At 30.5% G+C, this 16,818-nt stretch overlaps 2 protein-coding genes across 4 annotated transcripts; one reads left to right on the top strand and one right to left on the bottom strand.

Moving 5' to 3' along the window:
* Window positions 1-4,881: 4,881 nt before the first annotated feature.
* Window positions 4,882-7,677, top strand: LOC137814134 (actin-3). Of its 2 annotated transcripts, none has more exons than XM_068616709.1 (5): window positions 4,882-5,022; window positions 5,102-5,188; window positions 5,444-5,837; window positions 6,414-7,027; window positions 7,338-7,677. In XM_068616709.1, the coding sequence occupies exons 2-5, from the start codon at window positions 5,129-5,131 to the stop codon at window positions 7,401-7,403; spliced, it is 1,134 nt and encodes a 377-aa protein (XP_068472810.1). In that variant the 5' UTR covers window positions 4,882-5,022; window positions 5,102-5,128; the 3' UTR covers window positions 7,404-7,677. The 2 variants fall into 2 exon arrangements, with proteins under 2 accessions (XP_068472810.1, XP_068472811.1); XM_068616710.1 differs by having other exon boundaries at window positions 7,333-7,677.
* A 1,844-nt stretch (window positions 7,678-9,521) lies between these two features.
* On the bottom strand, window positions 9,522-12,368 carry LOC137816174 (probable protein phosphatase 2C 43). Of its 2 annotated transcripts, none has more exons than XM_068619256.1 (5): window positions 12,238-12,368; window positions 11,613-11,983; window positions 10,636-11,000; window positions 9,968-10,201; window positions 9,522-9,891 (listed from the first exon to the last, which is right to left on the bottom strand). In XM_068619256.1, the coding sequence occupies exons 2-5, from the start codon at window positions 11,920-11,922 to the stop codon at window positions 9,646-9,648; spliced, it is 1,155 nt and encodes a 384-aa protein (XP_068475357.1). In that variant the 5' UTR covers window positions 11,923-11,983; window positions 12,238-12,368; the 3' UTR covers window positions 9,522-9,645. The 2 variants fall into 2 exon arrangements, with proteins under 2 accessions (XP_068475357.1, XP_068475355.1); XM_068619254.1 differs by having other exon boundaries at window positions 11,613-11,986; window positions 12,238-12,363.
* Between the last annotated feature and the right edge of the window lie 4,450 nt (window positions 12,369-16,818).

Below are 16,818 nucleotides of genomic sequence, written 5' to 3'. Positions count from 1 at the left end.
ACTTCACATTTTTCCCTTAGTTCCTTATTTTAAGATAACAAAGAGAACATATTCGCACATATTTTCACATCAAATCTCATATATAAAATAAAATAACTTCCACTTTTAATCACTTTTCGCACTCCATTTTTTTTAAGTTTTTTAATTTAGACTCATCCAAAATTATTTTTATATGTATATTATATTTCTATCATGGTAAAAATTAAGTAAAAGAGAAAAATGTGGTGGAATGCGGCTCTCTTTACACTAATAAATATAAATGTTATAACATTTTTTTACTAATAATGTTAGTTCAGCAATGACATATGTGTTTTTTACTCAATTACATTAGCACTGTTGGTGAAAAAATTGATAAAGAAAAGGTGAATTCACGTATTTGTTTCACTCTTTAAAAAACATAGTATACTTTAATAATAAACAGAGTAAATTATAAAAAGAAAGGATTAAAAAAATATTTTCATAAATACAACAAACTAAACCAAAATTGTTATGAAATAAATGATATAAAATTGACCTGATATAATTAATTTTGTTTCTTTCACTTTCTCCAACCAATCAAAGAAAAGCTTAACCGAATAAAAAAAGTAAAATTTTTATTTTACATTTTTATTCTAAGCATTGTAAAAAACAAACAAAAATATTTAATCTAATTTGGTATGACATAAAAAAGGCATTGGACAACCTAAAAGAGTGGTCAACGGGGGACGGGGATTGTCCGAAGCGGGAAAGCACGTTGTTTGTTTGGTTGGTGGTTATCTGGTGCACGTCTTGGGGAATAGCAACGAGAAGAAGGGTGAAGCGTCCGATGAGAAAGCGAATCTGAAGCGGTGAAGGAAGGAAGCAATCGCAGCGAGGAGGGTGCAGGAAGTGCAGGTGGAGTGAAGCGCAGGTTAAAAAAGAGTGAGACACGATCCATGGACAGTTGCAAACTGAATGGTGAGTTGGCAATGTTGTGGCATGTCGCTTTTGGCACCGTCCCATGCATGATTACCCCCACATCACAACACACCACACTTCATCATCAACCTCTAAAAAGTTAAGAGTGAAAATTACACACACCCCAGAACAAGAAAAGCTGCTTCTTCTACCAACACGCCCTCCCTGGTTTACTTTACTTTTCCTTTCATGTGGGGTCTTTTTCTTTTCCCAATTTGCCCCTCTTTCATCATCATATCATAATAATATCCAGCTCACACTCTATGTGCAGTTGGCACTCACACCATAATGCATCAACTTCTCAACACTTCCTCAAATAAATCCCACACCTTTGCCCTTCCCATCCCCTCATAAAGTCTGTTTGGATCGGATTTTAAGAATATACCATGCCTTTTAACTGCTCTCAAAATTCAGAACAAGTCACCTCACCAAACATATTTAATGCTTCAAAACACATTGACCTTTGCTTTCCTAATTTTAGTTATATAAATCAAACATAATACAATCATAAATCACATTTCATATTACTTCAAACACACGTGATCATTATTATACTTTCAAGCTTCTTATATTGAATATACGTTTCTTAATAACTACCTGACAATGTTATTTTGAGTTATACTTATTAGAGTTAAAATTAAAATTTATTTATGGAAAATGGTTAAAGTGGAATTTGGAGTCCTAATTCAATTAATATAGTATAATATTAAACACACTCTTACTTTTGGATATATAAACTTCTACTTCTTCTACAAGTATCTTTCTCTTGTTCCATTTTATTGATTGACCATATATTTCTTAGGGGTCTACATTTTTTTACATGAGAAAGACTATTTTGACACTTTTAAAAAAAATACTCTTACCTAACAACTAATTTTAGTAATATAGTAATATATATTAATATTTTATATTAAAAATAAATGAATGTTTTTATGTTTTAATAGTATCAAATGAATATATTTTGGTTTTTAGTGGTGTCAACATGTATTATCACTCTTTTTTACATACGTGTAACTAGATGTTTCACTCACTATATTTAATATGTTCTAAGAGTATAATCTATTTTTTAAAAAAATTAAGAATCAAAAGATCTCCTAAATGCACAAAACATAAAAACAAGAAAATGGAAATATTAAAGGATATGAATTGATTGATTATTTATTTTTTTGGCTAGACTTAAAATGAGTGTACAAGTTGTATATATTCAGACTATTCATTTTGATTTCATAACAATTAAAGAGATATTCATTCTCATATCATTTGTCTTCTTTTTACTCTTTTGTTCATCTTTGTTCTCTTTTGTTCATATCGATTCTATATAGATAATGTGATCATATTAATTTTTATATAATTAATGCTCATTGATAATATGATCAGATTAATTTTTATATATTATAATTTAAAATGTTTATATTATGATTTGATTACAAAGATAATGATAAATATAATCTTTATGATAATTTTTTATTAGATAACAGTGTAAACAATATTTGTATTATAATCTAATATATATATATATATATATATGTGTGTGTTTTTGAAGCTATAAGGTTATAAGATGTAGTGACTGATTTATATGAGATTTGTTTCAAGTGATAATTTGTTATGTGAGTGTAGTGGTTTGTATATCTCATGTTTTTGTTGGTTAATGTATTTTTTAATTATATATGTCAACATATTTTTTTATGAGGACACATAATAATTTAATCTTGAGTTGGTAAGGTGAAGAGACTCCTATATGATATCAAATCAACATGTTCAAATCTAAAGGGTAAAGATCCATTCGATGGTATACAATTTCTCGATTTTGAGTCACTAAAACGAAGAAGTTACATGGTGTGATCGATCACATATCATATAGTTGATCATATGACTAATTAGTTGGAAAGTGGAGGTGACAAAACATTATGAAATGTTCTATAACATCTTACTTTTTATGTCACAATACAAAAAGGTACATAAAACACAATGTGTGTTCAAACATCATATTGTTCAATTCAATAGGTTTATCACTAGGTTGCCAAAAAGTGACAAGCTCCTATGTGTGAATTTCTCATCTTTACCTCAAAAACCTCTTCTTGTTTCCTATTACAAAGTGGACTTTAAGTCTAATTCAATCCCATAAAACCGGCTCATGGGGTGAGGTTTGCACCCACTTATATACAATGAAATATGTGAGATCTCCAACATTGTCAACGAGCAATGCTTTGTAATCGATGAAATACTTGTCTTAATTAGCGTGAGAAAATCAGGTTTAGGGTTATTCATATTTTTTGTGAAAAAAATGTGTGTGCTGATAAGTTGGTTAATTTAAGATTTATTCATATATAATCATTTCATTGGTATAATAGGCTTCCATCTAACATGTTCTTAGAATTTTTTATGAATAGGTATAGTCTACCTATGTATCGTTTTTGTTAACATATGAATTTTGGTCTGATTCTTCCATATATTTTATATTTTTTTTTCTTTTTTTAATAATAATATTTTTTTCATGTGATGATAGATGATTGTTGTTACTTAATGTGTTAGCCTAACTAAGATGTAAAGTTACATAGTAATGTTTAACATGAAAAGTTTTTATATATTATCAACGAGCATTATTTATATATGCATAGATATCAATTCAATGTTTTAAAGTATCCTCGTAACAAACATATTACATAATTATATTTTTTTTATTTCAAAATTATAAATTATATAAGTGATGAAAATTGTATATCTTTTACACTTTTTAATATTATACATAAATATTACAAACAATATATAATTGATACAATTATAATTACACTAACATACTAAAAAAAAATTGATAATATAATAAAAATTCGTCACTAAAGAAGTTGATAATATGAAAAAAATATTTATGGCCATAGATTATTTTTAAAATCTTGATTAAGCTAAAATGTTTATTGATTATAATAAAATTTTAATAAAAGAATGAAATTTAGTATATCACTTTTAATCGATAATAAGATAACAATATACAATGTTTATTGATTAAAACAATTTTTTAATATAAAATTTCAATATAAAATTTCAATCTATTTTTGTAAAATTTAACTTTTATATTTATACATTTTTAAACAGTAAATGAATTTAAAATTGTGATAAGTTAGAAATAATGAAAAAAGAGGACTAAAAATAAAAAATGAATAATATAAAAAATAAAACTTAGTGTTCTTTAAATATAGCTTACTTGTAATAATTATTAAAGTATGTCCGAGGGTCACACATGTTAACTAATTATTATAAAATTTAATAATTTTATCATGTACTAAAATTCTTTATTAAATAATAATTAAAACTACTTTACATTCATTAAACTCGTAATATGTAACGAGTTTAACATTTTTGCGTGTTTAATGTTAATGAATTCAGATTTTAAAGCAGGTTTAAAGTGTCATTAATTCAATTGTAAATATCTGACTTTTAATATAATTATTATAAAAAATATTAAACTTACTATAATTTCTCAGTGATGGGATAAGACGTGTGTTTCTCAAAAAGTAATATTGATTTATTCTCTTATTAAATGTTCATTGTGTAGAGTTATTATGTAACTAATAGTAATCTTGATGTTATTTTCTATATAATAGGAATATTAAACTAATAATTTTTTAAAATAATATTGAATCCGTTTAGCGATTAATTTATATGATTTTTTTTTATTTATGCATAAAATTTGGATAAACTAAAAATGATATAATGGAAAAAAGAAAAATAGGATGAATAATGGAAACAAGAAAAGTGGAATAATGAAAATGAATAATAGAGATGAGGTGAGGTTATTGGAGAAGCGAAAGGGGTGTAACTGGAAAGTAAGAAAAAGCGCAAGAGTGCCAGCTATTTCCAACAACAAATGTGGCCCGTGGATGCGATATTCGCAATGGACGGTCAGGATCCTAGGACGTGCAATTTGCGCTTCATTTGAGGCGAATTTCATTTGACCATACCTTCCTTTTTTAAACCACAGGGCGGGTACCTCAGCCACACACATACACACACAAATTTCACAAACTTCGAAAAAACACGACACACTCTCATACACACACGTTGTCGCACACACATTCCTTCTTTCCGCAGGTACTTCTCTCTTGCTCTTTCGTTCGCCCGATAAGAACAGCCACCCACCGATTAACGCAACTTTTGTGTGTTTTTGCAGCAACAAACGTCCTTACCTTAAACGACAATGGCCGATGCCGAGGATATTCAACCCCTCGTCTGCGATAATGGAACTGGAATGGTCAAGGTATGAGTAAATGAGATCATAGTTTTTTTTTTTTTTACTTTTAATTTTTACCGGTTTTATAGATGGTTAATTGAAATTGAAACCTAACCGATCATCTTTGGTGTGGTCTTATTCGATCATTTTCTTCATTAACAAAACTCGAATTCGAGATCCGAACTCAGTTTCACTCAGATCAACGGAATGTTGTTGAGGATCTGTTAGAAAATTGAATTTTCTTTATTGATGACGTGAATGTTGTTGAAATTTGTCTGCTAGGCTGGTTTTGCCGGAGATGATGCTCCGAGGGCGGTGTTTCCTAGCATTGTGGGACGCCCACGTCACACTGGGGTGATGGTTGGGATGGGGCAGAAGGATGCGTATGTTGGGGACGAGGCTCAATCGAAGAGGGGTATTTTGACTCTGAAATACCCTATTGAGCATGGGATTGTGAGTAATTGGGACGACATGGAGAAGATCTGGCATCACACTTTCTACAATGAGCTTCGTGTGGCTCCTGAAGAACACCCCGTGCTTCTCACCGAGGCACCGCTTAATCCTAAGGCTAATCGTGAGAAAATGACTCAGATCATGTTTGAGACCTTCAACACTCCTGCTATGTATGTTGCCATCCAAGCTGTGCTTTCCCTTTACGCTAGTGGCCGTACAACTGGTAACTGATCTTCATCAACCTTTCTTGATTCTTGTTTATTTGGTGTAACATGCATGTTGTGGCTGCCAGTTTTGTAGATATGCTGTGAAACTGTTGATCTGTCTTTCTCATCTAACTTGATGTTTTGTGAAGTTACCGATCATGTGTTTGTCTCAATTGAAATGGCTTGCATGAGCTCCAAACTAATCCGAACTGGGTCCGTGTGTCTTTGCATGTTAGTTTAAGCTTCTGGGTTTTTTGGATCATGACATGGTACCAAACTGATCCTTACTTTTCTATTACGCCGCCAAGAAGAGAGATCGGTTACATGGATCACGCTATCATTGAACTAAACTGCAAGGATTCCTTGTTGTTGTAATCAAATAAAAAATCAATACACCCTTGAAGCCTAAAAGAGTTCCGATTGTTGCATGGTAGTGAGGGGGAAGTTGTGGGAATATGTTTAGAAGTTAAACTTTTGGTTTATTTCGATGTGTTTTTATCATGAATGTTTCTATGATGTATGATGATTTCGATTTGTTGACATGACTTGGTATTGAATGAAATGAGTTGATTTTTCTATGATGTTTGTTGTAGGTATTGTTCTGGACTCCGGAGACGGTGTCAGTCACACGGTTCCTATCTATGAAGGCTATGCCCTCCCGCATGCAATCTTGCGTTTGGACCTTGCAGGGCGTGATCTCACCGATGCCCTCATGAAAATCCTGACCGAGCGTGGTTACTCTTTCACCACATCTGCAGAGCGGGAAATTGTGAGGGACATGAAGGAGAAACTGGCCTATATTGCTCTTGATTACGAGCAGGAATTGGAAACTGCCAAGACTAGCTCAGCCGTTGAGAAGAGCTATGAGCTTCCTGATGGGCAGGTGATCACTATTGGTGCTGAACGATTCCGGTGCCCCGAAGTTCTGTTCCAGCCATCCATGATTGGGATGGAATCTCCTGGCATTCACGAGACAACATACAACTCTATCATGAAGTGTGATGTCGACATTAGGAAGGATCTATATGGTAACATTGTCTTGAGTGGTGGTTCAACAATGTTCCCAGGCATTGCTGATAGGATGAGCAAGGAGATTACAGCATTGGCTCCAAGTAGCATGAAAATTAAGGTTGTAGCACCACCAGAGAGGAAGTACAGTGTCTGGATTGGAGGCTCCATCTTGGCTTCCCTCAGCACCTTCCAACAGGTAAACTGCATGCATCACCATAATTGCATGAGTGAAGCTGTTGAATTTGGAATGTTAATACAGCATATAACTTGGGAAATTGTATTTCAATAATATGTAGAAAGTTTAATAAAATAAATATTATGAGAAAATTAGAGGAAATATCAAACATAATACGTAGCTATAGATGAAGGGAATATAATTAGTTTAAAATATATTATTTTTCGTTTAAAATACGTAGCTAGAGCAAGCACTTGCTGAAGCCAACTCAAAGCATTGAAAGTAGCAAATTTAGTGTACTCCTTTTTAATGTTTTCTCTCCCGTCTGCAGATGTGGATTGCGAAGGCAGAGTATGATGAATCTGGGCCATCAATCGTACACAGGAAATGCTTCTAAGTTATAATCATGGAGTATGAAAGCTGGACCAGGGAAATTACTATTTATACGAATACTACAAAAATACCATCAAGTGGTTGAGGAACTTGCATTTCCTACTCTTTACCATTCCTTTTATCATGTTTTTGTGTTTTCCTTTCTTTGATATGTTGAGATAAGAGCATGAAGGCTGGCAAGATATGTAAGATTCAATTTTTCCCCGTTTTGTTGTAGTAGAAGAGATGTGCATTGTTACCGTTTTGGTTTGGTTGAATCAACAAATTCTTTTTATGAAGTATTCTGATTAACGCAGTGGTCTGGTACTTGCGTGATTTATAATTTTCTGCAACGAAAATGTGATTTTTTTTATCACAGTCCAATATTTTATCACCACATTTGATGTTTATCTCAGTTCATCTGTCAATTTGCCAGCTTGGTATTTACTTGTTCCCTATAAAGTTATATACCAGTCTGTTAAAATTATGCTGGTGTACTACTTAGCGTAAGAAACGACAAAGCTTTTAGTAAAAGCATGTTCTTTTTTCAATCAATATGGGGAATTTCTTCCCTGCAATTTCAGTCAAGCTCAATTGTGGGTTTTTACTCTCTCATGGCCATTCGTTCCTTCCCAAATTTAAGGCAAACTTGGAAACTCTAATTCAAATTATCTTGTTTAATGTGTTAAAACAGAAAAAAAAAAAACACAGAAGTTGAACCCATTTGTCATTCTTGTTTTTATTTTAGTTGTCGATATTAAGGAAATACTAAAATCCAGGGATTTTTTTTATCGGCAAACTAAAATCCAGGGAATACAGTCTCACAACACAAGGGAGGACGAGTGCAACCTTCTACTGATGGTGAATTTTAGATCTCGTGTATCTTTTTTTCTAACTTTATTTTATAAAGAATATGTTTTACATTATGATTGATTTTATTAAAATGTTGAGAAAATAGTTTTTTTTACCAAAAATAATATATAACATTAGATTAAAATAAATTATCTTTTTCGAATAGTTGTGGTGTGATGTCGTAGAGATGAATATCCAAAATGACTTCGGTTGCGTTGCGTTAGTGTGCTTTGAGTATTTCAAAATGGGTATCATGTTTTACTTTCTTCTTCATTCTAGAATCTGCTTTTTCATATTTTAATTTCACTTTAACTTAAAGTTTGTTATTTTTTTAACTTTATTACTTTATCCAGCTTTACTGAGCTTGAAACTTGAAAACTGAGTGGTTATTGTATTCATTCCTCTGACTGTTTGAAAATTTCTTTCTAATGGAACCAAAGAGTAATTCCCTTTTGGGACTGCATGTTTAAATGACTATAATTCCACTATTATTATAAGAAAAATCATTTTCCTGCTACTTTACATGTCCATAAGTCCATTATTACAGAGGATTTAATCAAAGATTTTAATCCATAAAAAATGTAATTTTCTTATTTGATCTTCATTTTTCTATTTTTTCAAATAAGCTTTTCATAAAATATATTTGGTCACTAAGTGATTCATTTTGTTTATTTTTTCAATTCAAGCTCTCTAAATAGTTCAAAATTTCCACAAGGACCTATTAAATTGAAAATTAAATGAAAAAACTCACAATATGTAAGAATAAAAGTAAAACTCTTAACATTGGGGAAAAACCCGTGATATTTAATAAATCAACTGAGAAATGAAAAATGAATAGAAATCATTCTATAAAGAAAAAAGTTTTATAAAGAATTGTTTTAAAAACTAAAAACGAGACCAAATAAAAAGTTCAGAATTTTTAAGAAATTTAATGATACAGATCAGATAATTGATTCATCGGTGATGATGTAAGATCCTCTTCTTTTTAGGTTGATTTTGTAAGAATTTTCGTTACGAAAAAGAATTAGAAAAAAAAAGTCAATAATAAAACAATAGTGCGGTGCTACTTTTATAACTGACACCCACTTGCTCTTCTTTTATCCCGTTTAAATGTAATGAAACCTTGGGAGTGGAGCAAATGGCAGTGTTCCTAATGTGTATTTCAAGACTGCGTGATAAACGGTTTAGCATTCAAAATAGAAAAAGCCTTCTAATCCAATGAGAAGCAAATGAGTTTCAGAAACAGGAATTATAGTTTTAACAGTAAAATAACCTTGATAAGGTGGCAATGTATGTGCTCAAAATGGAGAATAGTATGCTGCAAACTGTATGTAAGTGTTATGTTACAGATTATTGGTTTCCTTTTGAGCCAATCAACTTTATTTGCTGTAGTTCTGGAAAAAACAATCCTTGAATCACGGCATCAACAAATCACCTAAAGTTCGAAAACTTGATGGTCCAGACGCGTCAACGAAGGCTCTTACGGACAACTCTGGCACATTAACATCTGCTTCTTGGCGTAAGAAGATAACAATCACAGTAATGTCATCATGATAAACCCGTCTGGCTCCCTCCTTCACGTTCAGAAGCTGCCTATATTCCATCCTCGCTCTTCTAGCCGCCTCCTTTAATGCAGTCTTAACAAGTCTTCTTGCAATCCCCTGGAACCATGGCATAAGAACATTTTCATTCATACAAGGGTGAAGATAATATAAGGACAAGTACAGAAAAACATACATTTCGTGGATAACGATTAACAATCTCAGCTGCTTTCTGATTTGACAGGTGTTCCCAAAGTCCATCGGATGCAAATATAAGAAATTTGTCATTGGGTTGCAAAATTCTTGAAAATAGAGATGGTTCTGCAGACAGCACAGGTTCAGCGAGAGGTCCACTCGGGATATGAGGGAATGTTGGATCGAGAGAGAATGGTGGCGTCTTCAGATATGCATCTCCTATGGTTCTGGATACCTGATACCAGTTTTTGTGTCAAAAAGAAAACCGTATGTTATTACAGTGTTATACTACTGATTCAAAGACTATCTTAGAAGTGAACACAATTGAAACGCAGAAATAAATCTCAAACCTCAGCAGTTCGCACATAATCAATAACTAGTTATAGTTTCCACCAACTCAAATGAGCCAAAAGATAATCATGACACAAAATAGTGAGTTGTAACAGAGCCTACTACGTTTCATATAACATTTATTAGTTTTGCAACAACCAGGGTCAATTATCATGTATTACAGGAAGCTGTTAACAAAAGATGGAGAGCAATGTCACAAATCACAATCAGTTTATCCATGGAGTCATTACACATGAAAAGTACAGGAAAAAAGTTCCATAAAGAATCAAAGAGGCAGATTACTAGAAACCCATTCTGAAGGTAAAAGCAAAAGAAAACCTGGATGATGCCTTTAACACGCCATGCTCCACGATTCATGACTACAATATCTGGATCATTTGGATGCAAAGCCCTAAGTTCTTGTCTAATATCCTCCCTACCGACATTGTGGTCTCTAGTCAACTGTTCAGCAATGATGGAGTTACATCTACCAGCACAACCAACGACGGCACGGGAGTCTCCAAGATTGGCGATATATAGAATCCCTCTCCAGATCAAACCAACCAGAACACAGGAACCAACTTGCGCCATTGAGGAATCTATCCTAAAACTCCTACTAACAATAGTCATAAAGTCATCCTCAGTAGCAGCAATAGCTTCTCTCAGAGTTCCTTCACAAAGAGTTCTACTTTCCTGAGCAATCCCTGTAACCAATGAACATCAACAACAGCATGGCAAAATAAAATAAGCATATTTATATTATTTTACATGTTAACTCACTAGTTACACACAAATTAAAACTAAAATGGAAATTTAAGAAAATAAAAGCAGGCAATATAAAATCTCATAAAACATATCGATCCTAAATTGGCAGATAAATTTGTCTCATGATTTACCAATTTACCATTTTTTTATCCTGAAATGCAGAAGTTAATGTTTCCATATCTTACACATAATTATAAGTATACACAAGAAAGTATAGCAGAAATCCGTTGATATATAATCACCACTTGGTTCCTTTGAATTTCAGGTTCATCTTTTCATTCATTTTTCATTCCTCAATTTTTTCAGAAACAGAAAACACTAGTTCACGCAGGAAATGAACACAGAGAAGAGGAAGCCAAAAAGAAAAGCATCAGAAAGCAAACTGAACTTCATGCAGTTTCTTACAGCAGCAAAAGAACATGCAATGAAAACAAAACAAAAATAGAACCAGATAACAACAAGAAAGTATAAAATAAAAAAATAGGAAAACACTCAGCCAGAAGATTCCAAAATTCAAAGCAAAACCATCCATAGAAACTCTCAAGACTCACTTATTATGTGTTGGAAGATGCGATTTCTAATGAACCTGGAAGCTTCAGGACCACCATGACCATCATAAATCCCAACAAAGAGCACATTAGAGCCAATTTCAACTTGGCTATAGTCTTCAATTTCTCCATTTGCCTGGCACACAGCAAAGGAGAATTCACCACAAGAATGCCTCTGAAGGTCTCTACGCCACATAAGCGAGTTTCCAGTGGAGGAAGACTCATCTTCATCATCACTGTCCATTCGTGCATAGTGCCTCAAAGAGTTGAAGCACGAAAAAACTATATTTGAAATCCAGGTAAACATCAACATTGACTAAATTCTTGGCGGGAAAATCCTCAAGGTGGAACTGACAAGACCCAAACTTTGGTACCTACTGAATTCCAAGATCAACACCCAGAAGAACAAAAATTGTGATTAGAGTGGTATTAAAAGCAAGAATTGGAAGTTAAAGAAGGGTGTGAGCAAAGATTGAAAATTGAGCTTGAACAGAACAAAATGCAGAGAACAAAAAGCAGAGAACAAAATTTAACTTTTCAAGAAAGATAAAGAAAAGCATGAAAGAATGAGAAATTGCAATGCATGTCAAATTTTGTAAAAGAATAGAAAGATCACAGTTGGACTAACCTCTCCTTCTTGATGTGCTAGAAGTTCATGCAAGAACTTGTGACAGTGGTCAAGAGAGAAGAGAGAGAGAGAGAGAGAGTTTGGTAGTGAAATTAAAATTCCAAAACAAGAATGAAGATCTTATAGAAGAGACTAGTGTTGAAAATGAAATGATGAAAATGGTGTTTAAGCAGGTGATTTTATAGAGGACTAGTTTATCTCTTTCCGTGCATTACACGGCACATTTTTATTTTTCATAATTCACGAAATAAAATAAATTTTACAGGTACTAAAATAATATTAAATTGAATTTATACATTTATTACAAACTATAAAATATACTAAAAAAAATACATTTATGTTGTGCAGTTAATATTTTGAAAAAATTATATTAATGACTAAGAACAAAATTGGGAAAATTTTATGTATTTGGAATCTAACAGAACAAAAAAAACATAATTCAAGAACTAATAAAATTTAAACCTATTATCAAGATAGAAAAAATATTTATTCAGTATTTTAAAATAACTTAAAATAATTCATGTAATAAAAAATTTAATGGTAAAATACAAGTATTTATCAAATGTTTGTATCTAATACATGTATAATATAGTACTGAACAACTAAATAATATATTATAATAAATTAATATTTTTTATCCATTCTAAAATTTAATTATAAAATTAAAAAAATATTATTATTTTATCATTATTTAAGAAAAATAATTTTATCATTATAAATTTCTTTCATTCTTTTGGTGTATAACTTTTTGTATTCCAAATAACACAAGTTAAGTAATATAATTTAGCACAATAAGAAATATGTCTTTTGAAGACATTCACATCACATCACGTAGTTTCAAAAGAACAACATGAAAACATAATTCAAGAAATAATGAACCTACTATTAAAATTAATTTATTATCAAAAGTAGTTTAAAATAATTTATGTCATCAAAATATAATTTGTAAAATTTAAGTATTTATGAGCGTGTGTATCTGATATTTGTATATAGTATTGTACATAAATAATATATTATAATAAATCAAATGAACTTTATACATTCTAAAATTTAATTATAGAATTAAAAATTTAATTATTCAATCATTAGTTAAGACAAATAATTCTATTATTATAAATTTCTTTCATTCTTTTAATCTATAATCTTTGTTGTGTTGTTATTTTAAAAGCAGTTTACACAAATTAAACTTTAGGATTTAATTTTAGGGTCTGACTTTCTACTCAATTTCTTTTCATTTTTTTTTTCACTCTCAAATCCACTTACGATTTCTTTTTATTTTCTCTAAACATTTTCTTATATGGACCATTTTCTTAAATATTTAATTAAATTTATCAAATATCACCACGACATTAAATAGACAGTCTTAGAGACGAAAAAATAATTAGTCACTATATTGACTAAATTATATACTATGTAGACACTAAAAAAATTATTAATATATAAGTAGTCTTTATTATTAATAAAATTTATAAATTAAATTTTATATTGATATCTAATTAGCTATCAATTATTTCATACTCTAAAACTCGTAACTAATTAATAATAAAATTTATAAATTAAATTTTATATTGATATCTAATTAGTTATCAATTATTTCATACTCTAAAACTCGTAACTAATTAATTAATTAATGTAATTGAATGATAATAGTTAATAAAAACAATTATTAAAAAAATAAAAAATCAAAATCAAAACAAAGATTGAGTCCTATGCAACAATTTTTTTTGAAAAACTAACTATTAATCGTATACACAATTAGTCAATATCAAATTAATCTAAAAAATATTCATATTATATAGTAATGAATATCACAATAAACCTAAAAAAGTTCCCATATATCTATTATACAACAATTTTTATTTTTTTATCACATTATTTATTTAATTACTTATTCATATTTCATTGATAACTTTATCTTACTATTTAATTTCTATCTCTATTCTATTACATGACTTAACGTAATATTTTTTCTTATTTTAAATCCGCAATAAATAAATTTCATACAATTACCTACATTTAAAAAATTATAGCTGTAATAAATAAACAGAAATTGCAAAATATATTAATAAACAATATTTTCATTCTTTTATAATTATTTTTTTTTCATTTTTTGCTGATTTTTATTTTTTATTTTTTTTATAATTATTTTCATTAACTACTATCATTCAATTATATTAATTAATATCATTTAATTATATTAATTAATAGTAATTAATAAAAATTTAAAGATTATTCGCTGTCACCAAATTATCCGGGATGTCGTCTTGCCAAATTCCAAACTAATAATCTTTGCCAAATTCCAATAATTAAAGTAATGACTCATCCATGTACCACGAAACCACCAATTGTTGTACCATGGTTCAAATAATCAAATGCACTACGAAACCACCAATTGTTGTATCATGGCTCAAATAACCAAATGCATGACTCAATTAAGAAATAAACCAAATGTACCACAATCACCAAACTCGTTAAACACATGCACGACTCCCAAAGAAGTTGAATTTTCAAATCAACTGGAGCCATTTAGGAGAAACATGTTTTTTGAAACCCGGATCGTTCAACATGCCTACAACTGATAAGTGTCATATCTCAGTAATATTACATATTAAAATACAGACACTTGGGTATTTGTTGATAAAATAAATACAATTTAACCCTTAATTTATGAATTTATTTATTTTTTTACATATTTTGTGATTATAATATGAATAAGAATGATTTATTCCCAAATTTGTGTTAATCTCAAGATTCTATGGGGAAATTGAGATGAAAGAGCTAAAGGAATATATACAAGATAAAAAGGGAAAACTAGAATGCCCCAACATTCACTCAAACTCGCTTAAGCCTTCTAGAGGAACTTGTCCAAACGAGCTTATTCTCACTCAGGCGAGACCACTCTAAAGAGATTGGGTTTTTTCTCGTCTAACTCGCCCAATCACAGCCAGACGATTAGTCACTTAGCCCAAGCTCAACTAGGTTAAATATGAGGTGTGAGACGTAACCCTAGACATTATTGAAGAATATAAAGTGATAAAAAAAACCCTAGAGGAGGTAGCTGTCAAGGAGAAACATCCTGAATCTTATTTTCTTGTTTTCCATGCTTGTAACAACCAACATGAGTGGCTAATTCTATCCTTTAGAATTGAGAGTAATCTGTTAAGGCTCTTATGTATTGAGGTGATATTGAAATATAATATTATGTTCTTAATTGATGATTGATATTGTCATTTTATTCGGAAGGCTTGTTTACCATGATTTTGATCCTTATATTTGACTGAAAAATACTTATAAGTTTCTGACCTAAATGACAATGCTTAACATATTTGAATGCTAGGAATAAATTTGAAATTTTAATTGCAATCAACATCTAATCGTAAAGATAAATATTTTTTTATAAATATGTGAGAAATCAATATTTGAAAACTTTCTTAATAATTTTATATGCAAGAAATCCATATAAATGAATTTTATATGGGCATCAATATCAATCCAAGGATAGAATATTATTATGTTTTTCAAAATTAAAAAGAGTAAGAAGGATGAACCTCAATCTCATTTTTTCCAATTGAATTAACAACTCTTTACTTTACTTTATTTACATTCTTACAATCATTCATAACAAAAATCCTACAAACTTTTACTTATTGTCTTCTATTTAGTGAAACTTATACTTTATAATTCAATTATTCCTTATAGGTTCAATATCCGTCCTTAGGGACTAACTATTACTTTTAACACGATATACTTTCTGTAAAATAGTCATCAACAATTTCAATTAATTAATTTCTAAACTTAACAAACTCGTGTAGGTAACCCACGACTTTATAATAATAATCAAATTCATTATTCTCTCTAACGACTTCTTTCTCGTAGATATGAAGTCGTGCTAGTTCGAAAGAATTTCAATGAATAAATTTGTTTCATGTACCCAAAAATTACCTATATACATAATAAAAAAATTAATCATACCCGTAATAATGAAAGCGAATTGCACCATTAACGTAAGTGTTCCTACTTGACATATATTAGAGAAATTCACTTGCACTAACACTGGTGCAAAAATATAAAAAAACGGTGAAGTGATTAAGGTTCAATTAATGGCTTGACAGTTTATTGAGTGATCTATTACAATCAACATGTTCTAATGGCTTTTAACATATTATAAGGGTTCTTATTGAAATCAACCAGTTTTCTAGAAATTAAGAACAATATGAACCGTACCCAGAAAGAACAGATTTATTTTTAATTGAACAGATTCATTTCTTTGTTGTTTTATCAATTATGCAGAAACTTAATTGTAGAGATTGAGAGAGAATGAACACAAGGAAGTTATACTGGTTCACTCAACTGAGCTACATCCAGTCTTCACCTAAACCAAGGTGAAATTCACTAAATCACAATACAAACAAACACAATTCCCACTGTTCTTGAAACCTACAAGAACTTAGGTACTCTTGCTGAAAAAACCTATTTCAGCTCACACACACTCTTCAAGAAAACCTATCAAGAAGGGTGTTCAACCAAACTATTACAAGAAATGAAAAGTGAAACGACTACACCTGATTGAGGATACAAAGA

The sequence above is a fragment of the Phaseolus vulgaris genome, chromosome 1 (genome assembly GCF_000499845.2).
Source record: "Phaseolus vulgaris cultivar G19833 chromosome 1, P. vulgaris v2.0, whole genome shotgun sequence".
Lineage (NCBI taxonomy): Eukaryota > Viridiplantae > Streptophyta > Magnoliopsida > Fabales > Fabaceae > Phaseolus > Phaseolus vulgaris.
Note: the sequence above shows the minus strand (reverse complement) of the source record. Positions and strands in the feature narration are given on the sequence as shown.

What these genes read in the sequence shown, in the direction of transcription:
- LOC137814134 (XM_068616710.1), top strand. Translation starts at nt 5,129, where the DNA reads ATGGCCGATGCCGAGGATATTCAACCCCTCGTCTGCGATAATGGAACT. An exon ending in CGCTAGTGGCCGTACAACTG is followed by an intron (nt 5,838 to 6,413) that starts GTAACTGATCTT and finishes TGTTTGTTGTAG; the next exon opens with GTATTGTTCTGGACTCCGGA. An exon ending in CCCTCAGCACCTTCCAACAG is followed by an intron (nt 7,028 to 7,332) that starts GTAAACTGCATG and finishes TTCTCTCCCGTC; the next exon opens with TGCAGATGTGGATTGCGAAG.
- LOC137816174 (XM_068619256.1), bottom strand. Translation starts at nt 11,922, where the DNA reads ATGTTGATGTTTACCTGGATTTCAAATATAGTTTTTTCGTGCTTCAAC. An exon ending in CATCTTCCAACACATAATAA is followed by an intron (nt 11,001 to 11,612) that starts GTGAGTCTTGAG and finishes CATTGGTTACAG; the next exon opens with GGATTGCTCAGGAAAGTAGA. An exon ending in TTAATCGTTATCCACGAAAT is followed by an intron (nt 9,892 to 9,967) that starts GTATGTTTTTCT and finishes CCATGGTTCCAG; the next exon opens with GGGATTGCAAGAAGACTTGT.